General features: G+C 48.3%; 1 protein-coding gene across 15 annotated transcripts in view; it reads right to left on the bottom strand.

The window, feature by feature from the left end:
* Positions 1-16,556, bottom strand: part of ZNF532 (zinc finger protein 532) — a 114,664-nt gene extending 98,108 nt beyond the window's left edge. For 3 of the 15 annotated variants that reach the window (XM_060118152.1, XM_060118155.1, XM_060118147.1), the window contains exons 1-2: positions 16,295-16,451; positions 14,439-14,548 (exon numbers count right to left, since the gene is read on the bottom strand). Coding sequence is in view for 1 of the 15 variants with exons in the window: in XM_060118146.1 (XP_059974129.1) it covers positions 16,359-16,455 (97 nt within the window). In the remaining 14 variants the exon portion in view is untranslated. Of the gene's footprint in view, positions 1-14,438; positions 14,549-14,632; positions 14,715-14,992; positions 15,212-15,627; positions 15,650-16,294 lie in introns of those variants that run through there. The other 12 variants (XM_060118148.1, XM_060118150.1, XM_060118151.1 and 9 more) reach the window with 12 other exon arrangements.
* Between the last annotated feature and the right edge of the window lie 1,946 nt (positions 16,557-18,502).

The raw sequence follows: 18,502 nt of genomic DNA, 5'->3' as shown, positions 1-18,502 counted from the left end.
GCTGACTTTAAAAGAAAACTCACTTAAAGTTCTCTTCCTGGAGGAGACAGAAAACAGAAAAACACAGAGAAAGAGAATTGATCATATTTTGTCCAACGCTATGTTATATTAAAAGGAGGAGAAGGAGGAAGGTGTCTATTTCTCACAAGGCCCTCCCTCACTTTTTACTGATTTCATCAAAGATAACCGACAGCTTGGAACAATGGTCCCCCAAGAACACTCCTCCTGCTGTTCAATTTCCACCAAAAAGGAAAAAGAAGGGATTCTACAGTCTAGGAATTTGGGAAGTGCTGGATTAAACACCCATACACACACCTTTCTTTTAAGGCTTCTCTGAACTTGCAGGTGCTGATGTGAACTTCTAGTGCGAAACTTCATCACGGGGATCCAATGCCCAGGCTGGGAACACTACCCAAGCTTATTTGCTGCTGGAAGCTTTCAGGGTGAGACATCTTTGGGACATATCTGAAACAAGGTCTAATCAATTATCCTCCTTGGAAGACGGTATTAGGAAATAGGAATTCTGCAGCCGAGTGTGAGGGTGACTCTTTCTTCCCATGTTTGTGAACAACTCTACCTCCATGTTTTTCTTGGTACTTCCTCTCCAGGGGCACCTTTGCATCGACCCAAGACGACTTAAGGAAAGAACAAGAGAACAAATCTCCAACTATGGAGGAAGAACAAGAAGGTAGTATTTCTAAAGGGACTCTGCCGTAGAAATGATTATAAAAACAGTGCTTGACTGGTTCTGTAAGTACTGCCAAGAGGAGGCTATCTGTGTTGCCAAATGCACATGCACACAGGTAGGCACACGTTTACGGTAAAGGAAGAAAAACCAGGGGACCACAGTATCTCTTAATGTTCACCTACTCTCAGTAGCCATTGCCACATCAGTGCCAGGCAGCAAACAAGACACACCTCCTGAATCTTGACAATAGGAGAAATACTGGTTGACCCAGAAGCCGTGGCTTTGAACCTCAAAGATATTTGGGCCTCCCACCGATCAGCTATAGAAAAGACACCTATAAACCACAGTACGTTGTGGTAGCTAAAACCTGGGCTTTGGAACAAGACAAATTGGAGTAAGTCCTGGCTCTGCTCTTTAAAAGTTACAAGGTTCTGAGCAAGTTACTTCTTTAAGCTTCTGTTTTCTTGAGTAGAAAATGGAGATAGTAAGATCTACCCCCCAGTTATTGTGAGAATTAGATAAAACAATCCAGGTAGGTGCTGTCTACAGTACCTGGAATATAGTAAGTACATATTAATGTGAGTTATTAAAACATCAAAACAAGGCCAGTGATAGGATTCTAGCATAGAGAAAGCCCTAGAAGAAATTCAGCCACAACTCTGATGCCCCCAAATAGGGGATGATATTGACAAAGATGCCACCAGAATTCTCAACAACTTCAGGGATTTAATAATGAGCATCCTTCACTCAAATGCCTCTTGCAGAAAGGCAGCCCAGCAAGGTCTTCTAAGAAGCCAGCAGAGGTGGAACACAATTTTCCTACCCTCAACGACCTGAAATTAGAGCACTGTGTAACCAAAGAAGTCATAGTTAAATCTGAAACTCCAACAGAAGTCAACAATACCCTAATGCCCGAGATTAGGAGGAAAAGAAATTTTTTAAATATCTGTGAGTCATCTAAATCAAAACCAGCAAAGCCTAATTATTATTACTCAAGTGCTAAACCATGTGTTTAATCATTCCCCCAAATGAACGTTGGACAGCTAAACCAGACTTGCATTTTGCCAAACAGACATACACCTGTGAGGGGCCCCAAACATTTCATACACTCACACCAAGCCCCTGCCACCCACCATGGGAGTCCTCAGATACACATCTACGCACCCAGGAGAGACCCTAAACATTACGCTTGAACAAGTCCTCCAGCCATTCGGCCAGTTTTCCTACCTCCAGTGCCCAAGTCCAGTGCATTCCTCAGACAGCAGCACGTGCTATGTATTTATGGAGCAAATACTGAAAGCTAAACATACTGTTTTTGTGATTTTTGAGCAAACACAAAATAGAGAAGAGATTGCATTTCTACACTCAAAATAGCTCGTACACCTTGGCTACCATACTAAAGAATGTAAAGGCGTCGGGCCCAAAAAAGGCAGGCATGAACACTGACTCCAACAATGACTGGCCACTCAGCCTGGCGTTATCTGTTCATTCTTGGGGCCTCAAGTGCCTCAGGCATAAAATGGGTTAAGGCCACTCACTTGTCAGGGTTGCTGTGAGGCCTAATGATTCAGAAATCCAAAGTGTCTCCAAATACAGTTTCCTTCACTGCGCTTTCCCAAAGTGACCAAGTCACCCTTTAGCTATCTTCCTTGCAACTCTTGTTTTTTGAGTCATTTCCTGCCTCAAAATCTCTGTCCCAGCCTGAAAACTCTGCTCGGTGTCCTCTGCACAGGTTTTCTTCTCATGCCAAGTGCTAAGCTTTCCCACCATTTTCCTCCTTGGATCTTCTTTCCCTTTTTGTAAAAACTCCATCCCTCTATTTTTTCAAAACTACACCCGAAGTTTATCTTCACTGGAACCTCTACTTCCATGCAATGTTTCCCTTTTTGGATACTTCCTCCCACCTCTACCTTTAGAAGCCAAACAAGCCTATCGGAGAACAGTGTTAAAACCTGACACAAATTCCATTCGTTTATGGGTAAGCTATTTCCTGACGGTAATGAATCATGGCAAGGCTACAGACTGCACTCCCTCAACAGCGGAGTCATAGAGCAACCCCGTGCTCTAGGCTAGAGAGGAGGGCAGACGAAAGACAGGACAAACCAAGGAGAACCCATCCTGACTGAAAGAGCCAACAGCTGGTCCACAGCGTCATCGTCACACACGAACAAGAGCACGTTCTATAAAAGGCCCCCTTCGTAGGCCTCCTTTTGGCCTACAGTTTGTTGAATTTCTCTAATAAACACGAGCAGCTCATATTTTCATAGCCTTTGCTCATCTGCTTACTGGTGTGCCAATGTGAGAACAGAGGCAGCCGCCAGATCTTGCTCTTAGGAGGACATTCTCTAGAGAGCATCACATTGTACAATGGGGAATGCCTGGACCAGACACACCAAAGATAGCTAACACTGCGTCCATTTGCCTTTAAGATCCCTCTACTGTGGCAGACCTTCCTCAGGGTGTTTCACAAGCCCACTGGCCACCTCCTCTGAAACTACTGTCCCCCGTTTAGGGTCAGTAGTAACCCTGCCCTCCAAGCCACAGTGGATGAGACCAGGACCAATTAGGTTTTTGGTCTTGAGAACTGGCAGTGAGACTGAGGAATACAGGTGACGTCCACCGGCTTTAAACGAGGGCGCGGGGACACATGGGCTGTGGGACAGCCACGTGCTCAGGAAAGAGAACGCCGCTGTACCAAGGGAGAGGCACAAGGAGACAACTGAGGACACGTGGCCCTAAAAAGAGCACAGAATCATCTTAGAGCAAGATGACGTCTGAGTTCCCGGTTTCAGGTCCTCGTGGCACCAGCTGGGGCCTAACAGTTAGCTCCCTCTCTTATGGTGTTGGTTTAAACAGCCGTGTCCTGATCGTGTGTCCTCTAAAGTCAAGCGAACTCCAAACAATCTAGTGCTGCAATGCCTTCCCACGTGAATCTTGTCTACAAGGAGCTACTGCTTCTCCCAATCCGTCTCCTCACCTCAGCCGCCTGAGCTGTCCTTGGTTGTCACCATCCCATGTGAAGGCCGCCTCGTAAGGTTGGTTCCGATTCAGTTATCCAGGGACCACGGGCACTGTATCTCATACTGTCCTCACTCACTCACCTGTTCACTAACTCGCTCCACAATCATCCCATGGGGCTCTCCTATGAGCACAGAGATCACGCCCATCTCCCGATGCCTGTGGCCCTGTACTCTTACACACCCATCAGTCTGGATGCTCTGCACTCCTGGTTCTTTCCTAGCTCACTGGACTGGGGACCAGCCCTCTTTGCTTTGCCTTCTGATGTTCTCTGCACGTCTATCTGCCTGGTCTTTCACGCTGACTCCTGGCATACTCCAGTAAGGCTTCTGACTCACTACCCCACGACATCCTGAACTCACCCCCAACTCAGATTAACATCCACGGTTCCAACCCTTTTCCCCAGGGCTGTCTCCGTGGCCGTGCCCGTCCTGAATGCCCAGCCTTGTCCCTGCTCCCTGCACGGCAATGTGACACCACGGAAGACACACTCACGGGTCCAAGACACATACCTCTACCACCCCAGGCAGGGATTCTGCACGAAACAAGGAGCTGACGGATTTAGCCAACAATTAATAAATCGTATTCAATGTGCTGGATTCATGTATCATAGAACTCTCAGTGTCCAAATGTCCAGTAAGATCTAAAACTCAACTAGGATTTCTGTGAAATGGGAAGCTTTCTTGTAGAGAGATGGGATGGCAAACTATCTCATGGAACAGATACCATTTTATCCTTACAACTAATTTAATCAATGTCCAGTCCCAATATCAGAAACAAGCCAACTACAGTTCTGTAGTCTACGGTTTATCGTTCAAACACATAACCAAACTCCTTCCTAGAACTCAATTTCTTGTTTGGCCCAGGCCCCGGAGTGACCTTTCCCAAGGCATCTGGATCCAAGGACTCCAGGGTGGTTGCCTTCAACATGCGCTGGACACGCAGGTGGTGGTGATTAGCCATTCTTCAACACCGCCCTGGGAGGCGGCTCATTAGGACTCTCATTCTAAGGAAGAGTCACAAGTCACCCAATTCCTTGTCAGGTATGGAGGCAGAAATCGTGGCCGGCTAACAGCTCTGAGTCCTCACCTCCCATCAGATCCCAAGTCTCTGATCCAAACATGGCACAGTCCCTCTTACGTGTTGATGTTAAGGCCTGAGAGTCTTCATCACAACGACCTGAAATGGGTAGTACCCCTGTCGTGTATCTCCCGGATCTCATCTCAATATTAAAATCACCTTCTATCTCATCAGACTACAGGTGCCAAGGGCTCAAGGTAATGAAGCTGGAGTAACACAGGTATGTGGGAACAAGAATAAACTGAGGATCCAGTCAGACCCCGTGTACCCAGAAATCAGTGTTCACGCCAGACTGGGCGTCCATGGCTGAAAACCAGGGCTGACCCCAACGGCACTCACTGGCATCAGATGCAAAGCGAGGGTGAGTTCCCACAGTCAGGCAAGGCTTGGAGAATCCGATCACTCTGGAAGCAGAGGCAGCAGGTGTGAAACCAAGGGAAACAGTGGAGACCCCTGCTACTCAGTGTGGTCCATGGGCCAGCAGATCACCATCAGCTGGGGGCTTGTCAGAAATGCAGAATCTTGGGCCCGTACCAGTCGTATTGAATCATTATCTGCATTTTTTAACAAGACCCCCAGGTGATCTGTATGCAAATTAAAGTGTGAGAAGTCCCATCTGGACAACAAGGGCACCCAGGAGGGACATGGGACTGTGGGCCGCAGGTACAGGACAGCAGCGGCAGGTAGGGAAAGGCAGCATGAAGCAGGGAAGAACTCCAGAGCCAGCCAGACCCTGGTCCGAGTCTAGGCTCAGTCTCTCACTAGTGGTGCCATCTTTGGTCCCTTAACCTCTCTTAAGTCTCACTGGGGATATTCCACCTGTCAGGAGACAGTCAGTGAGAAGCATCTAGCACACAGGAAACTTGCAGTAAATGCTAGTTCCCTTTCCATTCAGAAGCAGACACCAACCGGCACGGACGTTTAAACCCCATAACCCGGGGATGAATTAGGAATATCTGGGAGAGAAAGGGAGCCCAAACTAGGGGAGAATGCGTTTCTCTAACAAGGAGACCCTAACGTAGCTCTTACACTATCTTTTTCAACCAAAAGAGGGACTCAACATCAATAAATATGAACATTGCAGGGCACCAGAGGAGTTTCACTGTTAAATTTATTTCGTTGTCCGTCCAACAATCCAGACCAGCACTGTCCGACAGAAACAGAATGAAAACCAAATATATAGTTTTAAATTTTCTATTCCTATTTTTAAAAGAAAAGAAGGGGGGGAATGTCGTGAAGTAAGTTTTAATAATAAATTTTATTCAACCAAAATGTCCTTTCAACATATAACCAATATTAAACAACTATTAATGAGACATTTTACATTCTTTTTTTGTATAGGTCTTCAAAACCTGGTATATATTTTATGCTTACAGCCCATCTCAATTAGGACTAGCCACATTACAAGTGCTCAAAAGCCATGTGCGGCCGGTGCCTGCCACACTGGACAGGGCAGTCCTGGACAGAAAGGTCCCGGGGATCCCTTCTCCACTCCATCTTCCATCACCTCCAAATCCCAGTGTGCAAGACACGACTATCTGGTCCCTGCAAGCGAACATGCGCAGGAAAGGGACGGAACAGACGCTTGAGCTACCTGCCATACATTCACGATCAAATTTTGCTTGTTTTTAAACTCTGGTTGACATAAATTACACCAGTAGACAGACAACCCAGACTCTAGCCACTCACCGACTGGGCTGAATTTTCCAGGGAGCAAAGACAGTTGTAAGATTACAACTACAAAATCTGTCCAAGATTTTCCAGCTACAAAAGGAAGTACAGCCAAGTAGGAACAAGTACTCTTACCTAGATTTTCACCCGCTTTCACCAGATATAGGGCAGCTGTAACTGAAAACCTACAGACAAGGCAAGAGCCACTCACTGTGTATGTTTTCATGCCCCACCCTCCAAAAACAAAAATCACTACTGATAAAGGAGGTAAAAGAACAGGAGAAACACTACCTTCCAAGACAGAAAAGATAATGTCAGGGCTAAGGCCCTTCCCCTGTAACAGGAAGCCTCAGGAACACTATAGCTAAGATTTTAGGGAGGTCTCACCACTTACCAGCCACTTCCCTAAGCACTTCATATGCATCTAATCTTCAAAACAACCCTCAAGAAAAGTATGGCTTAGAATTTAAGTAACTTGCTTGACGTCTCACAGCTAGCTGGCGGCAGAACACAGGTTTATATCATTGAGGGCTGGGCAGACACGTATATATCACTGAGAGCTGGCCAAAGGCAACTGAAAATCTCCATGGCCTTTCCACCCAAATTTAAGTAGAACACTAGCCATAATCAATTCTCAAGCTAGAGACCTCAAACTACCTTCCCCACTCTTGCTATGTTAAATCAACAAAACTGTTAAGAACCAGCTTATCAATGAGTACCTATATGAGGGCTTCATTTGAATCATTCAAGCTCTCAAGTTCACATGATGTAAGGACTGTAGGTATGAGCTGACCTATATGTACCATCAAAACACATATGAGAAATTTTGGAAGGCAGAGAGAAAGTAATGATGGCAACAGTCTTAGACCAGGAGGTCTAGAGTGCTGGGTTCTAGTTCCAAATGTGCTACTGATATTAACTACCTGCTGAACCACCACCCCCCAGCCCCGGCCGGCACCACCACCAATTTAGGCTCACTGTAGAAAATAAGGACATAACTGTAAATACTTAATGTATTTCCAGCTTTGTGATTTTTTTTTTTAACACAGAGCTTGAAATTTTCTAACCTAGAACTTTTTCAAAAATTTTTACTGCTCAGATACCTCAAGAATTTATTCCTCATAGAAGAAAATTATCAAAATCAATACTTATTACCAGACCCATGAGTCAGCAGGAGTTTGGTTCCCTAAAAGGTAAGGCTGACTTGAGAAGACAGACATTCAAGAACCACACCACCTTGACTTTACCTTTAGGTCTCTGAATCCTTCAAGATGCTCAGAATCTCTAATTATGTACAGTTGTAGTAATATCTGACTGAAAACAAAACCTGCATTTGGGGGGCCCTAACGACCATCAACTAGAGGATACCTGGTGGGGAATACTTGGGACAGCTAAGAAGGCCACTCTAAGTGCATCTAAAAATTACTTATTTCAGCCTCCAGATTTAGATTAAGTAGAATTTTCTCTCCCCCCTCATTCTAAAACAGGCAGAATTTAGAACTTCCTGTCTATAGCAGATGATTCAAAGAATTCTTTAAACTGTGTTTCTGTGTTAGAACAAAAGATTTTTCACAATATCACTTTCAGTTTCCTTTGATTTTCTTATCCTTTTCAAAGAATAAATAAAACAAAAACACCTCTTTGTTCCTTCTCCCAATTTGTACCTCACCCTAGTACCCAGAAAAAAACATTTAAGTCTTTCCAACAGGTTATTCCTAGCGCTGTCCGTCTTTGGTGTAGATACAGATTCTCCCCTCTCCGTGACGACTAAAGTCAGGAAAACCTGCCTAGTTACAAAAGCCCACTACAGTGCCTCCAGCTTCTCCATGACACACACGCTCACCTTCACCGTCCTTAACGGCCACTCCCAACGCAAGCGTCTTTGATGCCTTCGCTGTTTACCCCCTACTTGTGTCTCTCTAGGCTCCTTCCCCCAAGCACCTTCCATGGTTTCCCCTTGTCCCCAAGGCAGAAGAGCCCAGTGACAAGGGACATGCTTCAAATTCTGCCTCCACCACCATTTCTTTTTTCTTTTTTTGAACATCTTTATTGGAGTATAATTGCTTTACAATAGCGTGTTAGTTTCTGCTGTATAACGAAGTGAATCAGCTATACATATACATATATCCCCATATCCCCTCCCTCTTGCGTCTCCCTCCCACCATCCCTATCCCACCCCTCTAGGTATCCACCACCACTTCTGAGCTGGCAGACCTTGGCCAGGATCTTGGCCCGAGTTTCCCAACCTGCACCATGGGGAGAACAGCATACAGCTCACCTCATCGTCTTGGTATTAAACGCATGGAAAGGCCACCACAACGGACTGTGCTGTCCGCAGGTGTCAGCTACTAGCACATGGTCTGCCTTTCTGGAAGTGTTTTGCCCTCTGACTTTCTGGAGCACGCTTCTCAAGCTCTTCAGCCCTTACCTCCCCTTCATTTATGCTTTTTACTATATAAACCACTATCTTACGGGAGCCCGAACGCAAACCTTTTCATACCTTTCTTCTATCATCTCTGTTCTACATTAGTTGCTGCCAGTCTAGACCTCCAGCTCAAACAGATCTGGGAGGCAAAGGACACCCCATGGGCAACACATGCCAAACGTGAACTCACTGTATCAACCTCCACCTCCCAAATCTTTTCTGCCTCCTGAGTTCAGAATCTGAGAGATGGAATTAATCCGTGGTGGCAGGTAACCTCAGAGAGCAGTCTCTGCCCCTACCCCTCCATCACGGGGCCCAGCACACACACACCTGCCCCTGATGCAGTCGCCGCCTCCCACTCCCTCCCCACGCCAACGCCCTGGAGGGAGCCCTCCTCCTCCCTCCCGCACTGCTGGGGTGGGGCCTCCCCTCTGACCTCCCTGCCCCCAGCCGGAGAAGTCCTCATTCCATCCTCGTGGTGCTGGCCCAGGACCTCGGTCATCAAAAGTCTTTCTGCCTCTGCTGTCTACACAGGGAAGCCCACGCTGGAATGGACGATATAAAAGGACCTTCAGAAGCCTGGCCCTCGTCAGCCCCGTAGCTTCCTCCTGCTCTCCCATCCCCACCTGCGACACCCAGCTCTCCCAGGGCCTTTCCACACGCCGCTCCATCGGGCTCATGCTCTTCCCCCAAGTCTCTGCCTGCCTTCCATACTCTTACTGGTTTTGCTCAGCAGCCACCTCTTCCAGGGCTCCTCCCTCCATGCTTGGCACTAGGTGGCCTAGTCGCATTCCTATCATAGCATCTGTAGGCTACTTCCCACTAGGTTTTCCCCTCTGGATTCCTTTTCCCTCGGTCCTCCCAGTGCCTAGCACAACGTCCGGTGCTTAGTAAACACGCAGTAGCTGCTAAATGGATGAAATAATCCCCAAACTAACAATGATTCCCACTTCTCGGGCTCCTCTCCCTCCACACATCACCATAACCTCTCCTGATCCTGAACGCTACTTAATCCTCTAAAAAAAACCAATCTGCTTCCCAAAATCTCCCTACTTCAGTGCTCTGATATTGCTTAAATACTTTCACTTCTTTAAAAGACACAAGGGTGGGTTTCCCTGGTGGCGCAGTGGTTGAGAGTCCCCCTGCCAATGCAGGGGACACGGGTTTGTGCCCCGGTCCGGGAAGATCCCACATGCCGCGGAGCGGCTGGGCCCGTGAGCCGTGGCCGCTGAGCCTGCGCGTCCGGAGCCTGTGCTCCGCAACGGGAGAGGCCACAGCAGTGAGAAGCCCACGTACCACAGGAAAAAAAAAAAAATACACAAAAGCTGAATAATAACTTCAAATATTAAAATAACACCAATATTTTGACAGTCAATAAATCAGACAAATTATCATTAACGATAAGTTCTTTCTGCAGCTAAGATTTCAACAGAGATCTTTCGTACCCCTTTCCAAAATTTCGATTCTATTATTGGTTGGTGTTTTATGGAACCTGAAGACAAATGGGAAAATTAAACTGCCAAATGCTTCTGAAGAGATTAGGAATAACTGCTGAAGGAAATAAAGGATATTTTACCACTTGCAGGTTCTTGTTTCCACTTTCGGCTAATTCCAATTAGTTCTGGGTTATAAAGCCTGTCATCCCCTTAGTGAGTGGTCTATTATCATGAACATCTCTCATGTGTCCTCAGATAACATTTGCTATGAAAAATTTACTTGGGAAGTCTTAGCTGCAGCTGACAAGGCTAGATCTTTTTTGTGAGCTAGGACCAGCTGAATTTACTTTCATTCTAACTTCTAATTCTTATCTACTTACCATATGACCCAGCCATCCCACTCCTAAGTCCTTACCAAAAACTTATGTTCAGACAAAAACCTGTATGCAGATGTTTATAGCAGCTTTATTCCCAATCACCAAAAACTGGAAATAACCCTAATGTCTTTCAACGGGAGAACAGAGAAACAAACCGTGGTACATCCATACAGTGGTCTCTACACAACTTGGCAATAAAGAAAAGAACCAAGTATGGATACAGAAAACAATATGGATGCCTTTCAAATGCACTTTGTAAGTCAAAGAAGCCATTTGTACGGCTTTCTGGAAAAGACCAAATTTAAGGACAGAACAAATCGCTGGCTGCCGGGGCGTTGGAGTGGAGAGAAGAGTCTGACTACAAAGGGACAGCGGGAGGAAAGTTTTTCAGGCAAGGGAACTACCCCCTATGGGTAGTGGTGGCACACACAGGGAACTACACGCTTGTCAAAACCCATAAAACCGTGGGTTTTACTGTATGTAAATTTAAAAGTAAAAAAAAGTTAATTATTTGACCATGACATAGTTAAAGATTATACGCCAGACACAGGCATACCTCCTTTGCGCTTTGCTTTACTGCACTTCACAGATACTGTGCTTTTTTTTACAAATTGAAGGTTTGTGGCAACTGTGCATTGTCAGGTGATAGTTAACATTTTTTTCAGCAATAAAGTATTTTTTAATAAAGATACGTACGTTGTTTTTCTAGATACGCTACTGCACACTTATTACAGTATAGTGTAAACATAAATTTTATATGTACCAAGAAACCAAAAAATTCAAGTGACTTGCTCTATTGCGATCATCACTTTCTTGCGGTGGTCTGGAACCCAGACCCACAGCATCTCTGAGGTACTGCCTGTATAATTAACACAAAGGTGTGGATTTCCTTGACGTTAAACAGTGGCTGTTGTTATTATTTTGTTGCTACTGTACTGCACTGATGAGGAAGAAATGTTAGGGGGACGGGGTGGGGGGCAACCCCAAGTCTTTCCCCCCTCCCCGTGCTGGCAACCTTTGCAAGGTTCCACAGGAGGGCAACCTCCGCTCCAGCTGTGAACAGCTAAATGGGAGTTCCACCAAGGATATGGGAAAGGTTATTCAAAACCAACGGGAGACAGCCGGTACCCCACAGCACAGCCCAAGAAAGCATTTCAAGGGAAGAAATAAAGGCGGGGGGTAGGGGGGAGACTACAAATCCTTAAGTTCTAACTCATCCTATTCAAAGGTATCAGCAGAAAATTCCATCCATGTGTTGGCTGCAGCATTCCTAGACCCTCCTTTAGAAAGGAGTCAAGGTGGGAGGTGGGTGGGGAATCTCTTTGTGAGAAAAGATAGCAAGAGAGAGAGAGAGAGAGAGAGAGAGAGAGAGAGAGAGAGAGAGGGGTGAGTGAGAGTTCTCCTAAACCAGGAGGCTGAGAGTTCTGAAAACCCTGGATCCAACGTTCTTTAACATGGAAAAAGTGATGCTAAGTAGGCAAATGATAAAAACAAGCAAAGGTTCACCACCCAGTGACACTTTCTTTCCAGTGGACCCTCCTCAGCCAAACCCACACATTCTTCCTCCAGAGGGGATGGCCAGCCTGTCGTCCTTGGAGACTGCCCCAGGCAATCCCGAGCAGGCACTGGGCTCCGGGCTCCAGGTGTGGCTGCCCGCAGGGCGACAGACGATGGGGGGAGGGGGGCCGGGCCAGAGGGCCCGGCGCCAAGGGTGGGTGCCACCCTACTCCCACCTGGCTCTTCTGGGCAAGAGGATACTGCGGCTTCTCGGCACTCACACTCCCGAGCCCAGAAAACTCTGTTCCTCTCCGGGAGACCTGGGCCTGCCACATCCTCAGAGCCCAGCATGAGATCGCCACCTGAGACAAACCTCCAGCCAAGATGGGCTCCTGATTGCAGCCCTGGAGAACCAGCTCTCCGACCTGCAACGGCTCTTTGCAGCTGGAAAGTGGAAAGACGGGGCCTGCGTGCAAAGCAAATGCTATTTTCCAGGCGCCTTCTGGGGGGAGGGGGAGTAACAAATCTAAAAACCACAGAGAGTAAACCAGAACGTTCTGGGACACGCCACGCCTTACAAAAAGGGCTTTTAAACATCCTATCAAGAAACAGTCACTGCGAGGGGTTAGCTGTCAAAGTTAAATAAAAATCACTGACTTTCTAAAGATAGGAGTGAAGGACTCAATTATAAAACAGCTTATTGTAGTATTAAGCTAATTAAGGTTTATCACATTAGCCATCTGAGTTTTAGTTGGCACCAGAAAAGCAGGAACAGCATATCATGCAACGTGGATTGGGATCTGCTTTGCAAGCAGATTTCTGCCACATTCAGACACAGAACCTCTGGCAGTCAAAAATGTTGTAGAATTGAAAACCAATTTTCACACAGTGATTTGTCAAGAATTTTGTTCCATCACATGAGCTATTTACTGGTTTCTCAGTCCGAGATTACATTTATCTCTATTAAATACCACACAAAGTATTCTGAGCTAACCATGCCCTGTTGTTTCTCTTTTGCCAGTTTTATCACACGCTGGATGCTCTGAAATCCTATGAAAAACATTTCAACAATAAAACCCTTGCATACTTGACACCCTTCACTGCAGATATTCTGCCCACCAACTGCCAGCACACAACCCATTCTAAGACCCCCGGCACTTCTGAAAAGGCTGTTCTGCTGAATGCAAAGAGGAACAAAATACCCTCCACAGAGTAGGGGAGAAATTTGTTTTCAATCGTGTCTTCTACGGGCTCCTCCGGGCTGTACTTTTACCAAACCAGAAGACAGAACTAGTTCTATCCGTTGTTGCGATCATCTTGGATTGGATTCTGGAACTGCTGGTTTCCTGTTTGGGGAAGTTGCAGTTCTTTTCACGAGGAACCCCAAGGCGAAATGTTTCATATCCCCTGTGAGGTCTCACTGCCTTTGTTCTTTACTTTGCTACCACTGATCACTGTTGCTTCTCTCTTCTCCTCTAAGACCTCTTTTGGTTTTGCAGGATGCATAAAAATGCCAGCTCAGATCAAACTGTCATCCTTTAAGGCACTGGACATTTTCTACCATCCACTGCTGTAAAGCTCTGAGTTACCAGGCATCTTTGCACAGAGGAAGCCAGACTACCCAGTCTCCTCCTGGCATTGCATTAAGTATTCCATATTAAAACGTATGCCACAAAATAATCCAATGGCAAACTCACCGTCAACACCCCACCCCCGCCCAAATCAATAAAAAGCCATTCCACCACTTGACTCGGAGTGAAAAGCCTTTCAGGTTAACACACAGAGCAAGGTAAAAAGAAAGGTGATGAATGAACAAAAGGCAAAATCTACCTTCAGACTCCTCAAATCCCCAAAAGGTGGCTAGGCTGCCTGGATTTGGCAAAGTCCTTCCATTTTCCTGTAATCATCGGGAAAATGCTACATGTGTACTGCTTTAGTCTTATGCAAAACAGTGCATTCCCCACAAGGCCCTGACGCCTACCATTCTCTTAAACTTGCTTCTTTTCAGGCCTGCCTCTTCTAAATGACCAGCCACATGCGATTTAATGAAGTCTTTCTGATTTCGCCTTGATAGCAACACTATCATAAAGTCACTCTAATCCCATTAAACTTGGCTAACGTCAAGAGTATTTCTTCTCCACTCTCCACCCAATATTATCTCCAGGGTACCAACTCACTGTCAATCTGTGTCTGAACGGATCTTCAAATAAATACTTAAATTCATGCTCAAAATTATCATATCTCACCTTGTGAACCTTGACCTTTTGGAAAGACTTTGGACCAATGTTCAGTTACTGTCACACGGTTGCATTCTCTGCAAATATGAAAGGGTTAAAAGCAGCCCCAGTCAACAGGCCTACAAGGAAAAAAAAGACAGCATGTATGCCTCACAGCATCACTGGAACGCATTTATGCTCATTTCCTAGAACAATATTGTTACCTTTTGGCCTTCATAATAGTCAGAAGCATCCCCAAAACCCTTTAGTAGCTTCTAAAAGGATAAGCACAAAACAGAACATACCCTGCAAGAGAAAAAAAGCATGCAAAGTAGCATTCTCCAGCAACAAACAAACTATCATTACAAATCCCTCAGTTCATTTTGGTTTTGTTTTGTTAAAAAGGTAGAGAAAGAGAGAGCGAGAGTGAGAGAGAGAGAGAGAGAGAGAGAGAGCCTGCAGAAAGCAAGTGTCCCCACCCTAGCAAGGCACATTTTTTTCTTTAATAAGGGTCATAAATCTCAGCTCCTTGTCCATCCCTTAAGCAAAAGAAAAAGGCAGGAAAAGCCCAAGTAATCTCAGACCTTGCAAACCTGCACATTTTCCCCATCTTCTCTACACAGAATCTTCTAGGGCTCCATTAGTCACGTACCAGTGCTGTGTGGTGTCTACGTGTGCATTCACATACTGTGTTGGGATGGTCCCTTCCTGCAAGCTCCTCTGCTTTGGCTGCCATGAAGGGAGGAAGCTGCTATCCCACTGTAGTAGCTCAGTGACTGCATTGTGCTCAGGAGCTGATCTGCCTGAAACCAGTTTCAACCGGTTCTGGTCACCCTACATAAAAAAGCTATGGCAACCCTCGCTGAGTTGCCAACAAGTCCCTGAAAATCATCAGCACGGGGAGGATCTCGCTGGGGGTGGCTGCTCCCTCTTAGGTCTTGGTGAGGACGGGAAGGTCATCGTGGGTCCCCTCCACCGCCGCACAAGCACACAGCCCTGGAAAGGCTCCCCTCACGAGCACCCCAGAGCCCCTCGGGCCCATCCCCCCGCCCGGCCACCCCAAAGCCCACCGCAGACACTGGTGCCCCTCCTTCTCCTTCCCCCACTTACCTCCCACAACCTGGCTCAGATCTTTGTGTACGTGTGTGTCAGTGTGTGTGCTCTGGGTTGGTGGCTGACAAAGAGCCCCCAGGAAAGCAATCTATGTGTGTCTGCTCACCCTGGCTGCGTCGGCGGCAGGGGCCGGCCTCGGCCTCCTAGCAGAGTGCTGCGGGCTTGTTGACCAGGCTCCTCTCTGCCTGTCGCCCCCCCACCCAGCCCCCTCCTCCCGTTCCTCTGTCACCACCACCAGCAGCCCCCCAGTCTCCTCCTCCTCCTCCTTCTCCGACCTTCTCTTCTTTCAAGCACCTGGGGGGGGAGTAGTCCAAATCCCTTCACCTCGGGCAAGAAGTCTAGGGCTGCCCGGGGTGGAGGCGCGCGGGGGGGGGGGGCGGACACGGGGCCAGTGGGACAGAGGGGCACAGAGGCCTTTTAAAAAATCCGCTGCGCAGCGCCAGCGCCGGAGGGGGGGAGGAGGCGAGCGGCGGCGCTCACGTGGCCCCCCTCTCGGAACCTGCGGGGCCTAGCCGGCTAGTCCTCGGCCCCCCCAAGGAGGCCGGCGGGGCGCGAAGGCCGGCCGTCCCCAAGGCCAGGGTGGGACAGGCCGCGGCCGTCAGGCCCAGGGGCCGGAGCCTCACGCGCCGGCCCCGACCGCAGGGCCGGGCACGAGGGGCCCGCGCCCCCGCCCCTCGCCGGATCCCGCCCGTGCCGCTTCCTCCGCGGCCCTGCACCCCTCGTTCGGCCCGGCCGCCCCCTCGCCGCCCCCCGCACCCCGGGCGCACACCCACCCCCTGCCCGGGGTTGGCCTTCGCAGCGGTCAAGCCCGGGCGTCTGGGCCGCAGCTCGGATGACCTTTGTTCAGCGCGGCGCCGCCGGCGGCTGCTGCTGCTGTAGCTGCTGCTGCTGTCGTCGTAGCGGCGGCGGCGGCGGCGGCGGCGGCGGCTTCCATGTTACGGGCGTGTCAGCCGCATTCCCGCTGCCGGGGTCGGGGTGTGCGTGTGCGGCGCAGGGGCCTCGCCGCCAGTGCCGCCGCCGATGCTGCCGATGCCGCCGCCGCCGCCGCCGCCGCCCGGGCCGCCCCGCCGCCGCCGCCGCCGCCGCCGCCGCGGCCTTGCGGTGCGCCCGGCCCGGGCCCCGCGCTTCCCCGGGCGCCGCGCTCTAGGCCGCACGGCGGCGGCGGCGGCGGCCCGCCACGCCGGGGCCTACGATCGCGGTGCGGGCCCGGGCGGCGGCGGCGGCACCGGCGGCTCGGCCCGAGCGGCGAGCGAACAAAAGGGAGCGCGGGAGAGGGGGAGGGGGCGGCCGGTGGGGGAAGGGAGGATCGGGGAGAAGGAGGCGAGACGCGAAGCCCCGCAGCCCGCGGGCGCGGACGCTCGGCCGGTGCCGACTCGGCGGAGGGAAGGCGAGCCGCGCGGACCTGCCAAGTCTCGCCCATATGCGGCCGCCGCATCGCGGCTTCGCCCCGGAGAGCGGGGTGGTGGTGATGGTGGTGCTGAGGGCCTGCTGCTTTTTCCAGCGGCATTGCAGGCTCTCACCCAGTCCTTTTCATGGCCCCAAGCCGCAACTTACTCGAGTGGAAGGAAGCAAGGCCTCGCCAATGATGGTTGCAAAAGACCGCGAGCCTCTACCCAGGATCTTGAAGCCAAGGTGGTGTTTTGTTATCCTCGTAATGGTGGCCAATAAGTCAGAAGAGAGCACGCTATCTTCAGATGCATTAAATCTGGAATTCTCCCTGGAGGTGGAAGAAGGGGCTCTCTTCTGGGTAGTTAGTGGTTTGGAGCCCTTTTCGCCTTAAACTGAGCCACAAAAGAATGGAAGACACCCCCTGGGGTGGGGAGAAAGCCCTGGTGTAAAAGACACACGTTTTGCTTTCGGAGAAAAAGCCACTGGGACCAGATTGAAACATGGCATGTTCAGTTCATGTAGCTTTTTTTTTTTTTTAATGGGGGAATGATATTGAGTAAACAAGATGTAATAGCCATGTCTTTAAATTCACGAAGGGAGATGTGTACAAATGTAACAAGCACATATTGTACATACAGCAGGTGGTCACAGCCTCCAGAACACACACACACAAAAGATACATACATAAACCCCGTAAAGACTACAAATGTGTAAAATCGTTACCACGTCCGAGATGGAGACAATATATTAGCACCAGATCAGGTATGATGTTCATATAGCCTTGGGTCCTGGTTCGTACAAGGTTCACAGACGTGCACTCGGTTGAAAGGTTTTTTAAAAAAACGAGGAACCCCCAAATCAACCGAATTGTGCTTACCCTAGAAATAGGACAAAATGGAAGGATCTGAAAACAATGTCACCAACACCTCTTAAAAAGGCTCACTCCTGTTTGATCGGACTGTGAAGATACTAACGTTACTCGAAGAGCCGTGAAGACTCCCAGCACAGGAAGCGTTTCTGTGCCTTATTTTAAATTAGATTAATTGGTTAATATTTGCAAAGTGTGCTGCAAACTTTTCTTTTGTTAGTTTTTTTTTGGGGGGGGGGTTGTTGTGTTGTGTTGTTTTGTTTTGTTTTGTTAGCTCAGTGTGCCTCTGCTTTGCATTAACTTCCATCGAGGAAGCCATTGTTCTCTGTTATGGGGTCATTGTCTGATGTAAATTGCAAGTAGCATTTTTGCTATTTAAGACTTTTCATGTAAATGACCTGAATGTTTCACGGAAGAGTTGGTGGTCTTTAATTTCAAACAGCAAATTGTTTGGAGTTGCACGTAAATTGGGACACATATTTACACGTGTTTAGAAAGATCTATGTAATCTGCAAATTTTGCCAGCCACGGGATCACATTTATCAATGTTACAAAATGGTGAAATTGAAACGCATCTTCTTTTAGCCTGAAAACGGTGCCAGTACTCTGTGGGTTGAGTTTCAACTTTACCTGGGCTTGATTTCATTTGAAAGGAGGCCTTTTTTCTTCTCCCGAAGGTGGGCCTTTATTAATATGCATGTAAAAACATTACGTGCATTGGAAA

This window comes from Mesoplodon densirostris, chromosome 15 (genome assembly GCF_025265405.1).
Source record: "Mesoplodon densirostris isolate mMesDen1 chromosome 15, mMesDen1 primary haplotype, whole genome shotgun sequence".
Classification (NCBI taxonomy): domain Eukaryota; kingdom Metazoa; phylum Chordata; class Mammalia; order Artiodactyla; family Ziphiidae; genus Mesoplodon; species Mesoplodon densirostris.
This window is presented reverse-complemented; position numbering and strand designations above follow the sequence as displayed.